Below are 17,071 nucleotides of genomic sequence, written 5' to 3' on the forward strand. Positions count from 1 at the left end.
AATGGCTAAACTGCATACAGATTATTATTTTTGCCACTAAGGAGGACATTTTGAGTTTGAACAGTTTGAACAGAAATGTCATAGTACAATTAACTTTTTTCTCAAAAGATAATACTTTACAGTAAGATCCTATTGGTTAATGCATTAACTAACATAACGATGAGCAATACTGTATATTATTTCTAATATTAATCTTTGTTAACATTAGTTAATAAAAATACAACTGTTCATGTTAGCTCAGGTCCATTAAGAAAGGGACAATTCATTAAAAAGATACGCAAAAATTCATGACACGACCTCAGATCTGAATGATTAATAATCACGCTGACCTGAGAGACTGTCGTTTGAAATGTCATTTTCATCCTCATCCTCCATTAATGAGTCATCGGAGTCTTTACTGTCGGGGAGGTTAGACTCCGCCCCCCTGAAGTTCTCCACCAATGACGGTCTCTCTCTCTTCGCCGTTTTACAGCCCTTCCCTCGGCCTGCTCTCAGAGTGAGGCCGGGTGAGGTCTCTCTGGTGGTGAGGTTGATGGGGGTGTTGTATGTGGGGCTGGTGGCACCCAGCAGTGGTTTATCAGGAACACGTGCGCTCTGGCAGCGAGGTTTGGTAGTCAGGGCCAGAGGAGCGTCCTGCACCGCGCCGGGATGATGGTTCTCATTAGGAAGAGACGGGAGGAACGGACTGTATGGTGATTCCTGTGCATCTCTCAACGGTGGAGGAAAGGCTTGTTTGATCGACTTCTGAGGTAGTGATGGCTGATGGGAAAGAGAGCGGAAGTGATATGCAATTACTTCATCTGTCATTCATTGAGACTTATTCACTCGCTGCCTTGATTTGCACAAGTATAGGAACATATATGCAACTAATATATTCAGAACAATATTTAGAATATATTGTTTTTATTATATTATAGAAGATTGTTTCCGTAATAAACAGTCAAGCTGAGAATTGAATTATGCATATGATATACACTACAGATAAAGAATGGTTGGTAAGAATGATTTTGAAAGAAGTCTCTTATTCTCACCAAAGCTGAATTTATTTGATCAAAATGTAACGGTAACGGTAATATTAAAAAATACTGTAACAGAAAAAGCAACACCATCTGACCTAAAAGTTATCAGTCAATAAATCAGAATCAGTTCTGGGATAAGTGGAATAATCTGAGCACAACAAAACCACAAGACCTACCAATACAAGAAATTTGAAAACGTATATAAAAGAAATCCCATCAAAACAACTCAATGACGATTATAATCTGATCAAACTAAATCTACAAACTTATGAAGAGACAGTTAAAAATAATCAAACTCCACTTGACTTCCCAATTACACATGAAGAATTGACAAACAAACTCAAAAGCCAAAAAGGTAAGTTAAATTTAAGTCAAATTACTCAATATTATACTTAGTTCAGGCTGTTTTCCTGACATCTGGAGCCAAGGACTTATTACGCCAATTCATAAGAGTGGAAATACATTGGACCCTAATCATTTCAGAGGCATTTGTGTGAGCAGTAATCTGGGGGAGTTATTTAGCAGTATTTTAAACAATAGAATTGAAAGCTTCCTTAACGAACACAATGTCCTGAGTTCGAGTCAGATTCAATAAACATGTAAAACAGAAAAATATTTGCATGCTTTGTCGATTTCAAAAAAGCATTTGATTCTATTTGGCACAACGGATTACATTACAAACTTTTACAAAGTGGTGTAAGCGAGTAAAGTTTATGACATTATAAAAATCAAATGTATTCGAACAACCAATGTGCAATACGAATTGGCAACAAACATACAGAATTCTTCACCCAGAAAAGAGTTATTGCTAATTATTTTGTCCGGTGAATGATTACAGTATTGATTAAAAATGTTTGTTAGACTCATTGAACTCAAAGTGATTAAAATTAGCTCAAGTGTTTAGTTCAAATGAATGGTACATTGTGTAATAACATGTGGTTTATAACAAATAAAAAAACAGTGTGCTACTGTAATGTTAGTTTATGGGGACTAAGTTTAAAATATAACCCATTCATATGCATTAAGGATGTATAAAGAATTGAAAGCATAAAGGAAGAGCCAAATCTATGGTTTATTGATATAGTTGGAACAGTCCAAAGGCCCTGGACTCACTCTACAGGGCAAAAACATCAAGCTCTTGCTGTATGCAGACGACCTGTGTGTGTGTGTGTGTGTGTGAGTGTGTGTGTGTGTGTGTGTGTGTCTTTCTTTCTTTCTTACTAATCTTTGAGAGTGTAATTCAGCCCATTGCGCTGTATGGAAGGGAGTGTAGATCAGAGCAACACTAGATGGGACAGACAACCAACAGAAGCCCTACACACAGAATTCTGCAAAATTATTCTAAAACTACAAAGCAAAACACCCAATAATGCATGTAGGGCAGAACTGGGCCGATTCCCATTGATTGTTAATATGCAAAAAAGATCCTTCAAATTCTGGATGCATCTAAAAATCAAGTCTCACAGAATCGCTACATTTTAAAGCACTACAAACCCAAGAACTGAACAGAGTCCCCTCAGTCAGCTGGTTCTGAGACTCACTAACCGGACTAACTCACAGCACTGCTCCTCACACTAACATCACAATAAACCAAATTATCAAACAGTCTAAAAATACATATCTGGAACATTGGGATCAGGAAACTAAAACACAAAGTAAATTACAATTCTATCGAACTCTGAAATCAAATTATGAATTGGAAGAATATCTCCAGAGTGTGAGAGACACAAAGCAGAGACGGATCCTGAGCAAGTACAGGCTGAGTGTGTGTGTGTGTGTGTGTGTGTGTGTGTGTGTGTGTGTGTGTGTGTGTGTGTGTGTGTGTGTGTGTGTGTGTGTGTGTGTGTGTGTGTGTGCGCGTGTGTGATCCTGAGCAAGTACAGGCTGAGTGAACACAGCCTAGCCATCGAGACCGGCATACACAGAAAGAGCTGGTTACCCCGAGAGCAAAGGGTGTGTGTGTGTGAGAGAGTGTGTGTATGTGTGAGAGAGAGACCAGCAGACACAGAAAGAGCTGGTTACCCCGAGAGCAAAGGGTGTGTGTGTGTGTGTGTGTGTGTGTGTGTGTGTGTGTGTGTGTGTGTGTGTGTGTGTGTGTGTGTGTGTGTGTGTGTGTGTGTGTGTGTGTGTGTGTGTGTGAGAGAGAGTGTGAGAGAGTGTGAGAGAGAAACCGGCAGACACAGAAAGAGCTGGTTACCCCGAGAGCAAAGGGTGTGTGTGTGTGTGTGTGTGAGTGTGTGAGTGTGTGTGTGTGTGTGAGTGTGTGTGTGTGTGAGTGTGTGTGTGTGTGTGTGTGTGTGTGTGTGTGTGTGTGTGTGTGTGTGTGTGTGTGTGTATGTGTGTGTGAGAGAGAGAGAGACCGGAGCAAATGGTGTGTCTGTGTGTGTGGGTGTGTGTGTGTGTGTGTGTGTGTGTGTGTGTGAGAGACCGGCAGACACAGAAAGAGCTGGTTACCCCAAGAGCAAAAGGTGTGTGTGTGTGTGTGTGTGTGTGTGTGAGCGAGAGACCGGCAGACACAGAAAGAGCTGGTTACCCCAAGAGCAAAGGGTGTGTGTGTGTGTGTGTGTGTGTGTGTGAGTGAGAGACCGGCAGACACAGAAAGAGCTGGTTACCCCAAGAGCAAAGGGTGTGTGTGTGTGTGTGTGTGTGTGTGTGTGTGTGTGTGTGTGTGTGTGTGTGTGTGAGAGAGAGAGAGAGAGAGAGAGAGACAGACAGACAGACAGACCGGCAGACACAGAAAGAGCTGGTTACCCCAATTAATTTAATTTGTACATTTAAATGTAAGTTATGCTATGATATTTTATTATTTTTATGTCTTTATAATTATTCTATGTATTCCAAGCTTTGGCAATATGTATTATGTACAGTCATGCCAATAAAGCAATTTTTGAATTGAATTGAATATTGTGAAATATTTTATATTAATGTGTTACAGTGTAATTTATTCCTGTGATCAAAGCTGATTTTTCAGCATCATTACTCCAGTCTTCAGTGTCACATGATCCTTCAGAAATCACTCTAATATGATGATTTGCTGCTCAAATAACATTTCTGATTATTATCAATGTTGAAAATAGTTGTGCTGCTTCATGATACAATTTTTTTCTTTGATGAATAGAAATTTCAAAAGAACAGCATTTATTTGAAATAGATTTTTTTTTAATTATTATTATAAATGCCTTTACTGTCCCTTCTGATCAATTTAATGCATCTTTGCTGAAAAAAAAAGTTCTTTCATCTTTCAATAATAAAAGGAAGAGATTCTTGTGTTTTGATAAAGTGAGCGTTACCTGTCTGAGTTTGCTGCTGTTGTTGATGGTCAGCAGGGTCTGGTCGAGGTAATTCCTGCACGTCTTCAGACTGGATTTCGAGGAGATCGGTGTGGGAGTAAAAGCCTGAGACCGAGGCTTCGGCGACGGGGTGAGGGAAGGGGGTTTTGGAGAGGATGAGTGCGAGACGGTTTTCGGGAAGGACAGAGGCAGGTCTTTATGGGACGGTGCGTCCCGGTCTCTGCGCCGCTGTGTGACTAACGCAAGAGGTTTCGCGTTCTCTGCTAGACCTCCAGACTGGATGACACTGGTTTGTTTGCTGGGCTCCTCCGCGGGCCTGGAGGCCTGGATGTGTGATGGCGGCTGGGACGAGAGTGAAATAACTTATAAATAAACATTTTTTATAATAATATTTCTTATTAAAGGTGCTCTAAGCGATGTCACACGTTTTTTAGGCCGAAATATCTTTTGTCACATACAGCAAACATCTCCTCACTATCCGCTAGCTGCCCGTCCCCTGAACACACTGTAAAAAAACACAGTCTCTGTAGACAGCCCAGGCTCCACAAACGGCAAAAAAAACAAACTGGCCCAGCCTGGACCACGAAACATAACATACAGTGTTCCAGCCAATAACCGACCAGAATGATTTGTGGGTGGGGGGTTAGTGCGCGTGCACATGAAGGGGGGTGTGGGGAGTGGAGGAGAGAGAAGCATGAAGAGGGAAGTTAGCTAGAGGAGAGATGTCCTAGACAACAACAACGACTAACGTTAAAATGTTATATTCTTTAGTATGTTGATATGGCCGACGCACGACCAAAGAGACGACGCTCCGATGAACAAATAACAAAGAAGAGGGAAAAGGAGAAGGAACGCGCGAAGTCCCGAATTTACATCAGAAAAGCGTTCAAAAGGTGGCGAGAACTCCGCCGGCAGAAGGGCTTCCAATCCGACGTTCAGGTGGCTCTGTTTTTGCTGGACAGGTGGGCAAATCCAGTTTGTTTTTCCTCTAAATGGTTCATGACTGTTTCAGGAAGCACGGAAGGGAGGGGGAGGGGACGGGATGAGGAGGAGGAGGGAGGGTCGAGCTAGCCTCCATTTTGTTTGACAATATTTCGAACGTCAACAAGAAGTGACGTCACCCAACATCGCTTAGAGCACCTTTAATGTCTACTAAATCAAAGGCTATCTTCAGAATAGCATACTACCAATTTTTTTATGATATAAAAGGCTTAAATGGTTTAAAACATGTGAACCAAAATAAATTTAAATTGATGAAAATGATGAATAAACAGATGAAATTTCTATGTATCTGTAATTTATTAGTAGCACTTTACAATAAGCTCCCATTAGTTAACATTAACTAACAATGAGCAAAACAGTATGCAGTTAAAGTATTTATCTTAGTTCATGTTAGTTAATAAAAATACTGCTGATCATTGTTAGTTCATGTTTTCTCAGATGCATTAAATAATATGAGCCACTTCTAATTTTAATAATGTATTAGTAAATGTTGAAATTAACAACTAAGATGAATAAATGTTTTAGAAGTATTTTAATGTTAAATATAACAAATATAACTTTATTGTAAAGTGCTACACATTTTTATTTCAGTTTTAAGTAATTTCAATACTTCATCTTAACGTATTTTATTTCACTTATATCCATTTCAATTAATGATTTTTTTTTTTTTTACAGTTTAAGTTTTAGATAAAATTAACAACACTGTTTTTCACTGACCTTTCGGATACCTTTCGGATCTTTTCCGCACTTTTCCGAGTCCACGCTATCATCACTCTGATCATCATCATCATCATCATCATCATCGTCATCATCATCATCATCCTCCAAGTCGTCTGAGTCAGAGCTGCTGAGAGCATCGCTTGAGCTGTCAGAGCTGGATGCTGATTGGCTGTCGCTGTTGATGGAGTCATCTGGCACTTTGCTATGAACCTTCTTGTCAGGAAGAGCAATGTCAGTCGACAGCACCAGCCAAACACAAACAAGTCCTTTCTGTCACCCTTCCAAGTTGACATGACAAACTAAAAATAGTCCCACAAAAGGTGGATGATATTTTTTTGACAGAAAGTGTCAACGGCAGTGAGTGGTTTCACAGCATACTGATATATATACTGCATATATCAGGACAATATTAACAGTTTATCTACTAACACAAGTCAACTTATGTACTGAATGAAACATTTGAGTTCCTCTAGAAAATACAACATACGGGTTTAGAACGACATGATGGTGTAAATGATGTAAATGATGATCAAATGTCACGTAATCCTTACCTGGTCCTTTGTTTTGAGTCTAGTTTTCTCTTCTAGCTGGTTCAGTGCTGGTTTTGGGCTGGTTTTCAGGCTTTTGGTCTGAACTGGAGGTTTGAGGGCTGGAGAGGGTGTGGAGGCCAAGCTCGAGTTTGTTCTTCCATTGACGGAGCCATTCAGCCCTGATATCATGTATGAAACAAACAAATCTTCAGTTACAGTGTGACTGTACAGTCAACTAGATTAAGCTGAAAATATTTTTTTGGTTATATACCAAATACATGTGATCTAAAAACAGTGAATGTGAGATGCCTGTGAAATCAGTGAGGATTATTTTCATCACAAGGACAGTAGAGGTGTAAATAGATAGATAATATATGATAGATAAATGTGTTTATTAACATGTCACAGTCACAGGGTATATGTTAAATACTATAAAGCATCAGAAGACTGTTTCAGTCCTGAGGCTAGACAGAGATTCACAGTAAATACTTGAACGTAGACACATGTCATATACTGCAGATGAGGATTAGTGTGGAGGAAAACAAATCTTGTTTATCACAGTTACCCACTTATTAAAAAGAAAAAACATGCTTAAAAGGTGCTGTAAAAGTTGTATGCTTTTTGCACTTCAAATAAAGCAAGCAATCCAGAAATGAATTTATGCCCAGGAGACAATTAAATAGAAAGCAGAAAAACGAAACTGAAGTGAATGCAAACAATTCAGCAACATGACAAGACAGGAATATGGTATCTCACATCAGAACATGTTCATGCCAGCAGACTTGACTTCATATATTTTATTAGAAGTAAAATAAACAGTAAATTCATGTAAATATAGAAGGGTTAATTCCTAAGGATATTTAGAATATCTGCTACTGTGAATTTTAGAAGGAGAAACGCAATTCTTCCTTCGTTTTGGGAGAAAATTGTCATAATTAAAGGGCAGGATATTTATATTAGGGGTGCACATGCGTGGTAAAAATAAACGATTATGCAGCAGAAAAGGTGGAGGGAAGCGCTTTTGAGTACCAACATTTTTGGGGACAGGGACACGTTTTCTTACTGGAGTAGGATTATTCTCCATCTCCTGGTTAGATAGCAATCATGATGATAAGTGTGTTCATTAATTATGAGGGGTGCGACGGATCGCAGTTGATCCGTGATCCGTATGGGCCAGGCCCCACGGTTCGCCACGCATGTGATTCGAGGATTAACTGCTAAGTCTAACCATCATAGAGGGAAAGTTTATCATTTGGACGTGTTTTGTCTTGCCAATTTAAACATTCAAACGATTTTAAACCACAACTTTCACACTGTTATCTGTGTGTGTGAGAGAGAGAGAGAGAGAGAGAGTTCAGACAGCACTCGAACACCAAATTGATTTCTCTTTCGCGTTTACTTGCGCTTGAACGGACACACACACAATTATGTCAAAATACCCGTCTCTGTATTCTCTCTATAAGTATTCTCTCGGTTATGTCACAAGTAGGGATGCACCGAAATTTCGGCTCTGCATGTTTTGTGACTTTGTGAGCAGCTCTGCTTCCGAAGATGGACAACTTCGAAGCGTGTTCCGCTGTGTGTGTGTGCGCTGTGCTCTCCGCTCCCTCCTTGTTCTGCTGCAACCTCTGTCTGTGTGTGTGTGTGTGTGTGTGTGTGTGTGTGTGTGTGTGTGAGTGTGTTACACGCTCTGCTCAGTCGCTCACGGACCCAACGCATGTTAAGAAGATTATTAGTTAAAACGTTTCAAAATGCACCTGCAGACTATTTTCCAGTCATGAATTTTGTCATTGAGGAGTTCTATAAAATATTGTGCACAAATCCCGTTCTCGTGAACCCAATCTCGTGTCTCGTCTTGTGAGATAAGTGTCTCGTCACACCCCTAATATCTACCATATTCGAGAGAAGGAAGATAGTGAGAAGAGCAGTCACGAGGAAAGTGATTACGACAGCTTGTAGGATAAGTGTGCATTTACTTGCGCTTGAACAGACACACACATACACACACACACACACACACAATTATAGGATTGTAAGATAAGAGTGAGTACCAGCAGCATCTCCAGGTGCTCCCTTAAGAACCAGACCAAAAAAGTTACATGCACTCCTGTTTATATTGCCTATATTATGGATCGGTCACCGTGATTTTGCCAAGTAAGACATGTTCCTGGATCAACATATTTTGTTGATCCTGGAATAACATTCCTGTCCCATTTAGTCCTTACCCTATCCCTACCCCTAAACCTAACCCTACCCATAACTTTTCACTAAAATCAGAGGGAAATGATAGGTGAATAACACTGATGTTGAAGCACCTCACCCTGGATCTAAGCCTAAACTTGGCATAAACTGTAAACATGCCCCACAAATCTGATTGGTTGATTGGAAAGTTGTTCCTGGATCAACAAAGATGTTGATCCAGGAACACGTGGTACTTGGTGAAATCACGTTCACCATTATGGCTCAGCCTTCATGATTGGAGCACAATGATGCCATAAAGGTATATATATGATGGCAATTAATACAATTTATGAGGGGTAATTAATACACCTTTGGCAGGAGTGCGTCGGGGAGTGTGAGACTGGAGGAGGGCTTGCTCATGGTTCAGCGACGATGTGCTGAATAATGCCGGCAGACCCAGAAGATGAGGAAAAAAGGCCGCTGCCCCTTGACCCTGAGCGTCTACAGAACGCCACCAATCTGAGGAGACACAGAGGAGCACATACAATTTAACATTTCATAGGATGTGTGTGAGACTCTCTCTCCTTAAACTGCATAAAGGCTTAAATAACCTTCAGATTTCTGTCGCCAGCATTCAAAGTTTCTCATTTTATTTGCATCAAGAGCCAAAAAGTGCTGTTCCTGTATATTGTTCTCATTCTCAATATCAATAACACGGCACATAAGCACCTCAACCTTTGCTTGAAGTGTCCATAAACCAGCACAAAAATAGCTTTAATTTATCCTCACGTGTGCCATAACCACAAACAAACTAGCTCATAAATCCTCATCGAGCAAACAAATCTATACAAACAGCCGCTGACTTCATTCAGGAGTGATGCTAAATGATTCAGAGATACAGAAAATCCATCTCGTGATTACAGGCCTCTGTTGTGTGTTTTCATTCAGTCTAAACATACTGAAGATGGTGAATCTAAAGCAGACATCACATGATATTTTCTCCAAAAGTGGTTACACGGTTCTTGTAAACATGCACTTTATGACAAATAGTACAGCATTGTCCTACACAACAATTAGCATCATATTAAATATAAGTAACACCCTTAAAAGCATCACTTTAGATCTATTTTAAAGTTTCAGTGTTTAATAAAGTGTAAAACTCTTTTACAGCAACAGTCCTGCTCATCTGCTCCTGCTAAGAAAGAAATATTGCGTGTCGTGAAGCGTTTAAAGCCTGTGAGGGGCCGAAAGCGCTTCAGGAGGTTAAAGCAAAGCTCTGACCCGAAGCATTCAGGCCTTCATAAATGTCATGGCCTCAGTGTGGACCGCTGGACTGATGGAAAGCACTATAAAGGTGATGCATGTTGCCCATGTGCTCACAAAAACATGCGAAGTTCACATATAACATTTGTAAAAAATTACATTGTGACATTATTTTTAAGCATTTTCCCCATTTTTTAAAGCAAAATATTTACATATTAACATTTAAACTTAGAAATATTTATACTTCACGTAGTATTTGTTGTGTGGCTTGTGGCCACTTTATTAGGTAGACCTTGCTAGTACCGGGCTGGACCCCCTTTTGCCTTCAGAACTGCCTTAATTCTTTGGCATAGATTCAACAAGGCTCTGGAAACATTCCTCAGAGACTTTGGTCCATATGGACATGATCGCATCACACAGTTGCTGCAGATTTGTCAGCTGAACATCCATGATGTGAATCTCCTGTTCCTCCACATCCCCAAAGCTGCTCTACTGGACTGAGATCTGGTGACTGTGGAGGCCGTTTGAGTTTAGTGAACTCACTGTCATGTTCAAGAAACCAGTTTGAGATGATTTGCCCAAAACAAATTTCCCTTAAAAGGACACATAAAGTATTATGTTATGTTATTATGTTATGATTTGAGCTTTGTGACATGGTGTTATCCTACTGGAAGTAGCCATCAGAAGAACACTGTGATCATATAGGGATGGACATGGTCAGCAAACATACTCAGATAGGCTGTGGCGTTTAAATGATGCTCAGTTGGTACTAAGAGGCCCAAAGTGTGCCAAGAAAATACATAACACACCACTACACCAGCAGCAGCCTGAACTTCTGATATAAGGCAGGATGGATCCATGCTTGTTTACGCCAAATTCTGACCCGATCATCTGAATGTCGCAGCAGAAATCGACACTCGTCAGACCAGGCAACGTTTTTCCAGTCTTCTATTGTCCAGGTTTGGTGAGCCTGTGTGAATTGAAGCCTCAGTTTCCGGTTCTTCTGCTGCTATAGTCACTCTGCTTCAAGGTTTGACGTGTTGTTCGTTCAGAGATGCTCTTTTCTTGTTCTAACAAGTGCTTATTTGAGTTACTGTTGCCTTTCTGTCAGCTTTAACCAGTCTGGTCATTCTCCTCTGACCTCGGGCATCAACAAGGCATTTTCTCCCACAGAGCTGCCACTCAATGGATATTTTCTCTTTTTCAGATCATTCTCTGTAAACCCTAGAGATGGTTATGAGTGAAAATCCCAATAGATCAGCAGGCAAATCATTGTCTTTAAAGCTGCAGTCCATAACCTTTTTGGGTTAAAAATTATCCAAAATAAAATTGAGCAAGTACATAACCAGCCAGTGTTCAAAACTCTCTGCTTGCCGTAGCTCGATTCAAAACGGTAAGCTTGTGATAATGTTTTAACTCCAGTGGTACTGGTGGATTTCCACGGGAAATTTGAGCATGTCTTTGCGTCATTACGTCACATCTGTCCACATAAAGAAGAGTCTCGGCTAGTAGGCCATGAGTGTGAGGATGCTGGAGGTGGAGATTTATAGCCTTTTCTCACAGCACTTCATATAATTAAACTCATCAATTTGATGGCGGATCCAGAAAGGTTCAAGCGACAATCACCAGTGACAACTGGAGATTCACCCGTCGTAAAATGCAAAAGACTTCGGAGTGGCTACAGAAAAAAAGAGACTGCAACCGGCCCATGCGAACACAAGGATAAATATCGGAAGGGCATTAAATATAGTCACGCAATGCTGATGTTGTTAACATTAATAATTTGAGAACAAAGTATAATGTGCACGGTTTGACGTGATATGATAAGCGCTCGTTAGATTTAATCAGCGCGATTTACTGCAATGCTTTTTTCCCCTTAGTTGGTCCGAATAAAAGTGGATGTTACTTACTTGTTCAGACGACATTTCCCAGTTAAAATTCTTATGTTGGTCATACTTCCAAAAAGTAGAATCTGTGATTGCGAATGATAGTATCCACACCACCAGCGCGGTGATCGACAGCCGCACATTCTCCTCAAAACATCGGATTCATCCGCGCTGTGCCGTGCCGAGGCACAACCCACGTAAAGTCGATAATTCCGCGAATAACTGCAATTGCAGATTTCAAACAGAGATGGCGACAAAGAGGAAAAACTACGGACTGCAGCTTTAAGGAAGAAGATCCCATGGGTGTTTGAACGGAGATCGTGATCTTTTAACGATTAATCGTGAAGCTCTAAAAGACACATACTAGCATCATTTCACCTGAAGCTAATGACATCTTTTGGCCAACATACCTGGCAAAGCGCCGAGCTGAGAGTGGGCAGCCAAAGCGGCCGACATTCCCAGAGTTCCCAGACCTCCGAAATCAGATCGGACAGGAGAAGAGGAGTGCAGACTGAAGGCTGGGTGATTGATCATGGGAAAGGCACCGGAAACTGAAGACATTCCCAAGCCCTGATTGCCAACCATTCGGAACAAATGACCTGAGGAGAGAAATCATAAAATACCTCATGCGTGTGTAACAGTCGGACACATAAAGCCTGTCAGAGAAAGACTATTCACAGTCATTTGTGTAGATTTAAAAGAACATAATGTTATTTAAAAAAAATACTTCGCTAAAAGTACTAAAAACCTGTCAGATATCTCATGTCACTGTTTTTCAGTAATGCACATCACTTCTATAAATAGCATACATCAATTAAAAGCCCTTCATACATTTACTAAACCAATGAATTCCCTTTTTCTTCGTTGCTTTAGGTGGGCAGAAGGCTTTCATTTTTCCTGAAGTCATTTACGGCTAAACTCCTGAGGGATTCGCAGAGAATAGAGAGCGACCACAAAAGCTGGACACAGGAAAAATTCCCTTCATGAGACACAGAAAAGGGCCTCGTCCCCCGAGCTGCTGTGATGGCCGCTTACGTGCAAAAAAAAAAAAAAAAAGCACATCTTTGCTTTGAATCTCATTCTAATGAGCTGCATATTTAACGTCAGCTCCTTTGAGGCCCAGCCTGTCGATACAGGAAGAGGCGGTGAAAATAAATGGCTGGAAAAAAAAACGTCTGAAAGGCTGATTCCCTCCCCACTGCCCCCCCCTCATCTCCACTGCAAGAGGCAAAGACATCTGCAAACAGCCTTTAAATATTAATGCACTCCAAGCGGTGGAATAATCAAAACTGACCCGCAAACAGGCAAGTTTAATTTTGGTTTTGTTTTGTTTTTAAGTGCAACCCCAAGCATGTGTAATGTATTTGCTTTCCCACAATCATCTTTCACAAAAATCACAGGAATAATTCAGCCAAAATTAAACATTTAGTCATAATTGACTCACCGGGTCACATGTTGTTCAAGTCCTGTATTTTTTTTTCATATCCTCAGATTCAACATAGTACACAATTTTAAAGATTATAAATATGATCAGCTCAAGTGTAGCATTTGTTATTTTATTGGGCTCATGAGATTTTTCTCTCAATTTATATAACCTTATATATATCATAAATTATGCCAGGAAGACTAAATTATTCAATATGCAAATGTGGTTGGCTACTTTTGACAATGGAGATTTTTACATTTTCTCTGCATTTTTTTCCAAGACTGTGGAAAAAGTGATTCTGTCAAGCAGTTCAGGATGAATTTTTCTTTGTGATTGAGTGAAATTGATCAATATATCAGCTCTAACACACACAGAACTCATTACTTTGGTCAAAACAGTTTATCTTTTGAGTATGATTGTTTTTGTGTGTGTAAAAAAAAAAACAAAAAAAAACAAGAGAGATTCAGATACATAATTCATCAGTGAGGAAGAAACCTCTAGTAATTACATGGTGGAAAAATGCAAGATTCTCTCTTGGCATTTCTTATGAGAGAGAACAAAGAGTAGACGTAAAAAAAAAAAAGAAAAAAAAAAGAAGCAGCACAAATCGCAATTTATAATTTTGCATATTATTCTTGTGGTCAGGGTAATCTGACAGCCGTCCCGCATATAATGTGTTTAGGAAAAGGACACAATCTCTCTGATGAATCTCTCAGATCGCACAGGCTAAACGAGAGCAAGAGGCAAGAGCAATTTTTTCCTATATTTCATTTTCCCCAGGTTCCATGTTTTCTGTTTTAATTTTCTACTTAAATTTTAAAAATCAAAAAGCATGTCTAATAAACAGATTTTTTTTTTATTTTTTTTTTACAATAATAGGAAGCCATGATATTTGTATCTATTTATTTATTTATTTTTCTTTATTTTTTTTTTCTATATTGTCTGTGTTAATTTTTCTGGATTTATATTCAGTACAAATTTACTATCGGTAGTAAAACATGGAAGAAAAATTGTGATATATTCCTTAAAAAAAAAAAAAAAAAATTTTTAATAATTGTATTATTATTACATTGAGAAGTACATTCTAATGTACAACAGTAAAGTATTTTTGTCACAATTTCAAGTTAAACCAATCTTTTATCTTGACGGCCAAATTCCGTTGCTTTCTACTCTATACTGTACAATCCACTTTAATGACTGGATTCTGGGATTCTGTAATCATAGGGCCAAACTCAATCATGTAAGGGAGTCAATTAAAGTTATTTAACAAAAATGGCAGATAAAAGATGTTTTGCAATGTCATACTTCATTTGAGCCAACGCCAAAGTAATATCCAATCCAGTTGTTACCATATTTGGCTGAAAATATGAGCTTGTTGATCAGCTCGAGGCTTTCTGGGTGTGATAAACCTGTGTGTTTTCTTACCGCTCTTGCTGTGTGTTGTTGCCGGCGAGTCTTCTGGGTTTGCCGCAGCTCTTATAGAGGTCTGACTGGAGGTCTCCATATCCATATCTGAACAAACAACATGAGGAACAATCAATAATCAATGCACACACACACACCAGAATCACACAAACATCCGTTTAGCCTATCAATAATCACGCAAACGGCCATCAGTGAGAAAACACTTCCCATGCTTGAGCTCCTGTGGCGTAATGTCTAAATGAAGCAACAGCCTTGTATGAACGTGTCAGACAAGCGCATCTATCATTCATATCTTGTGTTCTGGCATCACTGCTCAGTAGCGTGTGTCTCTGGTGATGGACAATGAGACACACTGATGCTGAAAGAAAACCGCAGCATCACAGACCATCAGCTGCAATCACACTCTCACACAACACAGTTATTGTTTATATGCATTGGTGAATCTCACAAAACCTGTCAAGGAGGACATGTCCCAATCATATTTTACTATAGAACTAGATTTATAAATATTTAATGCATAAGAAAATATTTGAGGCTAAGGCTATATTTAAGATTTTTTTATTTTTTTATTGAACATTTTCATGACAATTAAGAATATTTTTCTCCGATTAAGTATTGTTTAAATGCCCCCCCACCAAAAAAAACTAAGATATGCCATTTTTTTATATTTATACATCATGATAGTTATTTTCACTATCAAAAAAAAAAAGAAAAAAAAAAAGAAGTATTCAACAGATTTTTCTTCACACTATGGGCATCTAAACACTTTTTATCATGACAAAGCTTTTCTTAAAGCCAACTATATTTTACTATAAAACTATATACACACACTTACTAAATAAGAAAACATAAGCCTATGTTTAAGGCCATTAAGATTTTTTTTTTTTTTTTTGCATTATGACCATTTTATTTAATTAATAATATTAAGTATTATTATAAAGACAAAAAACTAAAATATATGATTTACATTTTTAAATATTTATACATTGTATTGATTTTTGTTTTACAGTTTTTTACATTTATTCATATTTAATAATAATAAAAAAATAAGAATATATATATTAAAATAAGAATTTATATATTAATGATATATATATATTAAATAGTTGTATTGAAAATAAATGAATACTAAATTTAAATATACTTAAGCAGATTTGTTAAAAAAAAAATCTTATTTATTAAGACGATTACGATTTTTTGCATTATGACAATTTGATTATTTTCCTTCAATTAAGTATTATTGAAATGGCAAAAAACTAAGATATACGATTTTTTTATTTTTTTTTACATCATTACGGTTTCTGTTTTACAGTTTTAAATGTATACATATTTAACAAATTATATATAAAATAAATAGATTTAAAATGAAATAATACCACTGATTTTTCTTCAGTGCTTTGGCCATCTAAACACTTTTTTTATCATAACAAAAGCTTCTTTAATCTTGAGAACAAGAGAGATTAAAAAAAGAAAGACATGAACACACACACACACTCTAACTGTATAAATCTTGTAGCAGTGCAGAGAGATGCATCTCCTACAGAATGCAAATGTCAGCATCATTATCGCTTAGGGTGAATCTGCATTACAGCGAATCACACCGACTGACAAGCAAAAATAATTTGTGATTTTTCATGGCCTGCATATGAAAAGCGATACCAGGCTGAGGGCGGTGCTGACACGCACAAATAAAACGGACTCCATCTAAATGACCTGATGAAATTTGCATGCATATTTAAAACCAGTCTTATTTTCCATAATGGTTTGTTTTTCCTCTTTTTCTTCTTCCTCTGTAAAATATTAAACGTGATTCTAATCCTTCCTTTAGATGAAAACTGAATTTAAACACTGCAAATAATAGCCAAAGAGCAAACAGGCGCAAATAAATATATATATATATTTTTTTATAAATAATTTTGATATAAAAATATATTTAATTTTTTTTTTGTTTTTTTTTGTTTTTTCTTGTACAATACAAGACAAAGCCAGAGATAGATATACATTTTCTACCAACATTTACATTTTTAATTGCCTACTTATTTATACTTATTATCAAATACACCATGTGTGTTCAGCAGAAACCAAGTGTTCACACAGGTAAACATTTGTTTGCATAATTACTCAGTTTTTATATATTATGCATATTACATTTTTATTATTGTGGTCTAACAATGAGTTAGTAGTTAAAATAAAAAAATTAATATTGGTTATAATGTCATAACAGTGGATTTTTTTAGTAATAATAATGAGATTAGACTACAGACAATAGGATGGCTTCACTGGAAATGAACAATGGAGGGCTGTCCTGCCCGTTTAAAATTGACGACAG

At 38.1% G+C, this 17,071-nt stretch overlaps 1 protein-coding gene across 10 annotated transcripts in view; it reads right to left on the minus strand.

Annotated features, from left to right (window-relative positions):
• The window catches only part of baz2bb (bromodomain adjacent to zinc finger domain, 2Bb), a 111,463-nt gene that overhangs the window by 37,918 nt on the left and 56,474 nt on the right, over window positions 1-17,071 (minus strand). For 6 of the 10 annotated variants that reach the window (XM_084420462.1, XM_084420459.1, XM_084420457.1 and 3 more), the window contains exons 3-9: window positions 14,743-14,829; window positions 12,302-12,490; window positions 9,112-9,261; window positions 6,583-6,740; window positions 6,029-6,244; window positions 4,310-4,651; window positions 330-759 (exon numbers count right to left, since the gene is read on the minus strand). In XM_084420462.1, coding sequence (XP_084276588.1) covers window positions 330-759; window positions 4,310-4,651; window positions 6,029-6,244; window positions 6,583-6,740; window positions 9,112-9,261; window positions 12,302-12,490; window positions 14,743-14,827 — 1,570 coding nt within the window. In that variant the 5' untranslated portion in view covers window positions 14,828-14,829. The remainder of the gene's footprint in view (window positions 1-329; window positions 760-4,309; window positions 4,652-6,028; window positions 6,245-6,582; window positions 6,741-9,111; window positions 9,262-12,301; window positions 12,491-14,742; window positions 14,830-17,071) is intronic. The other 4 variants (XM_084420463.1, XM_084420460.1, XM_084420458.1 and 1 more) reach the window with 1 other exon arrangement.

The sequence above is a fragment of the Rutilus rutilus genome (assembly GCF_951802725.1).
Source record: "Rutilus rutilus genome assembly, chromosome: 10".
NCBI lineage: Eukaryota > Metazoa > Chordata > Actinopteri > Cypriniformes > Leuciscidae > Rutilus > Rutilus rutilus.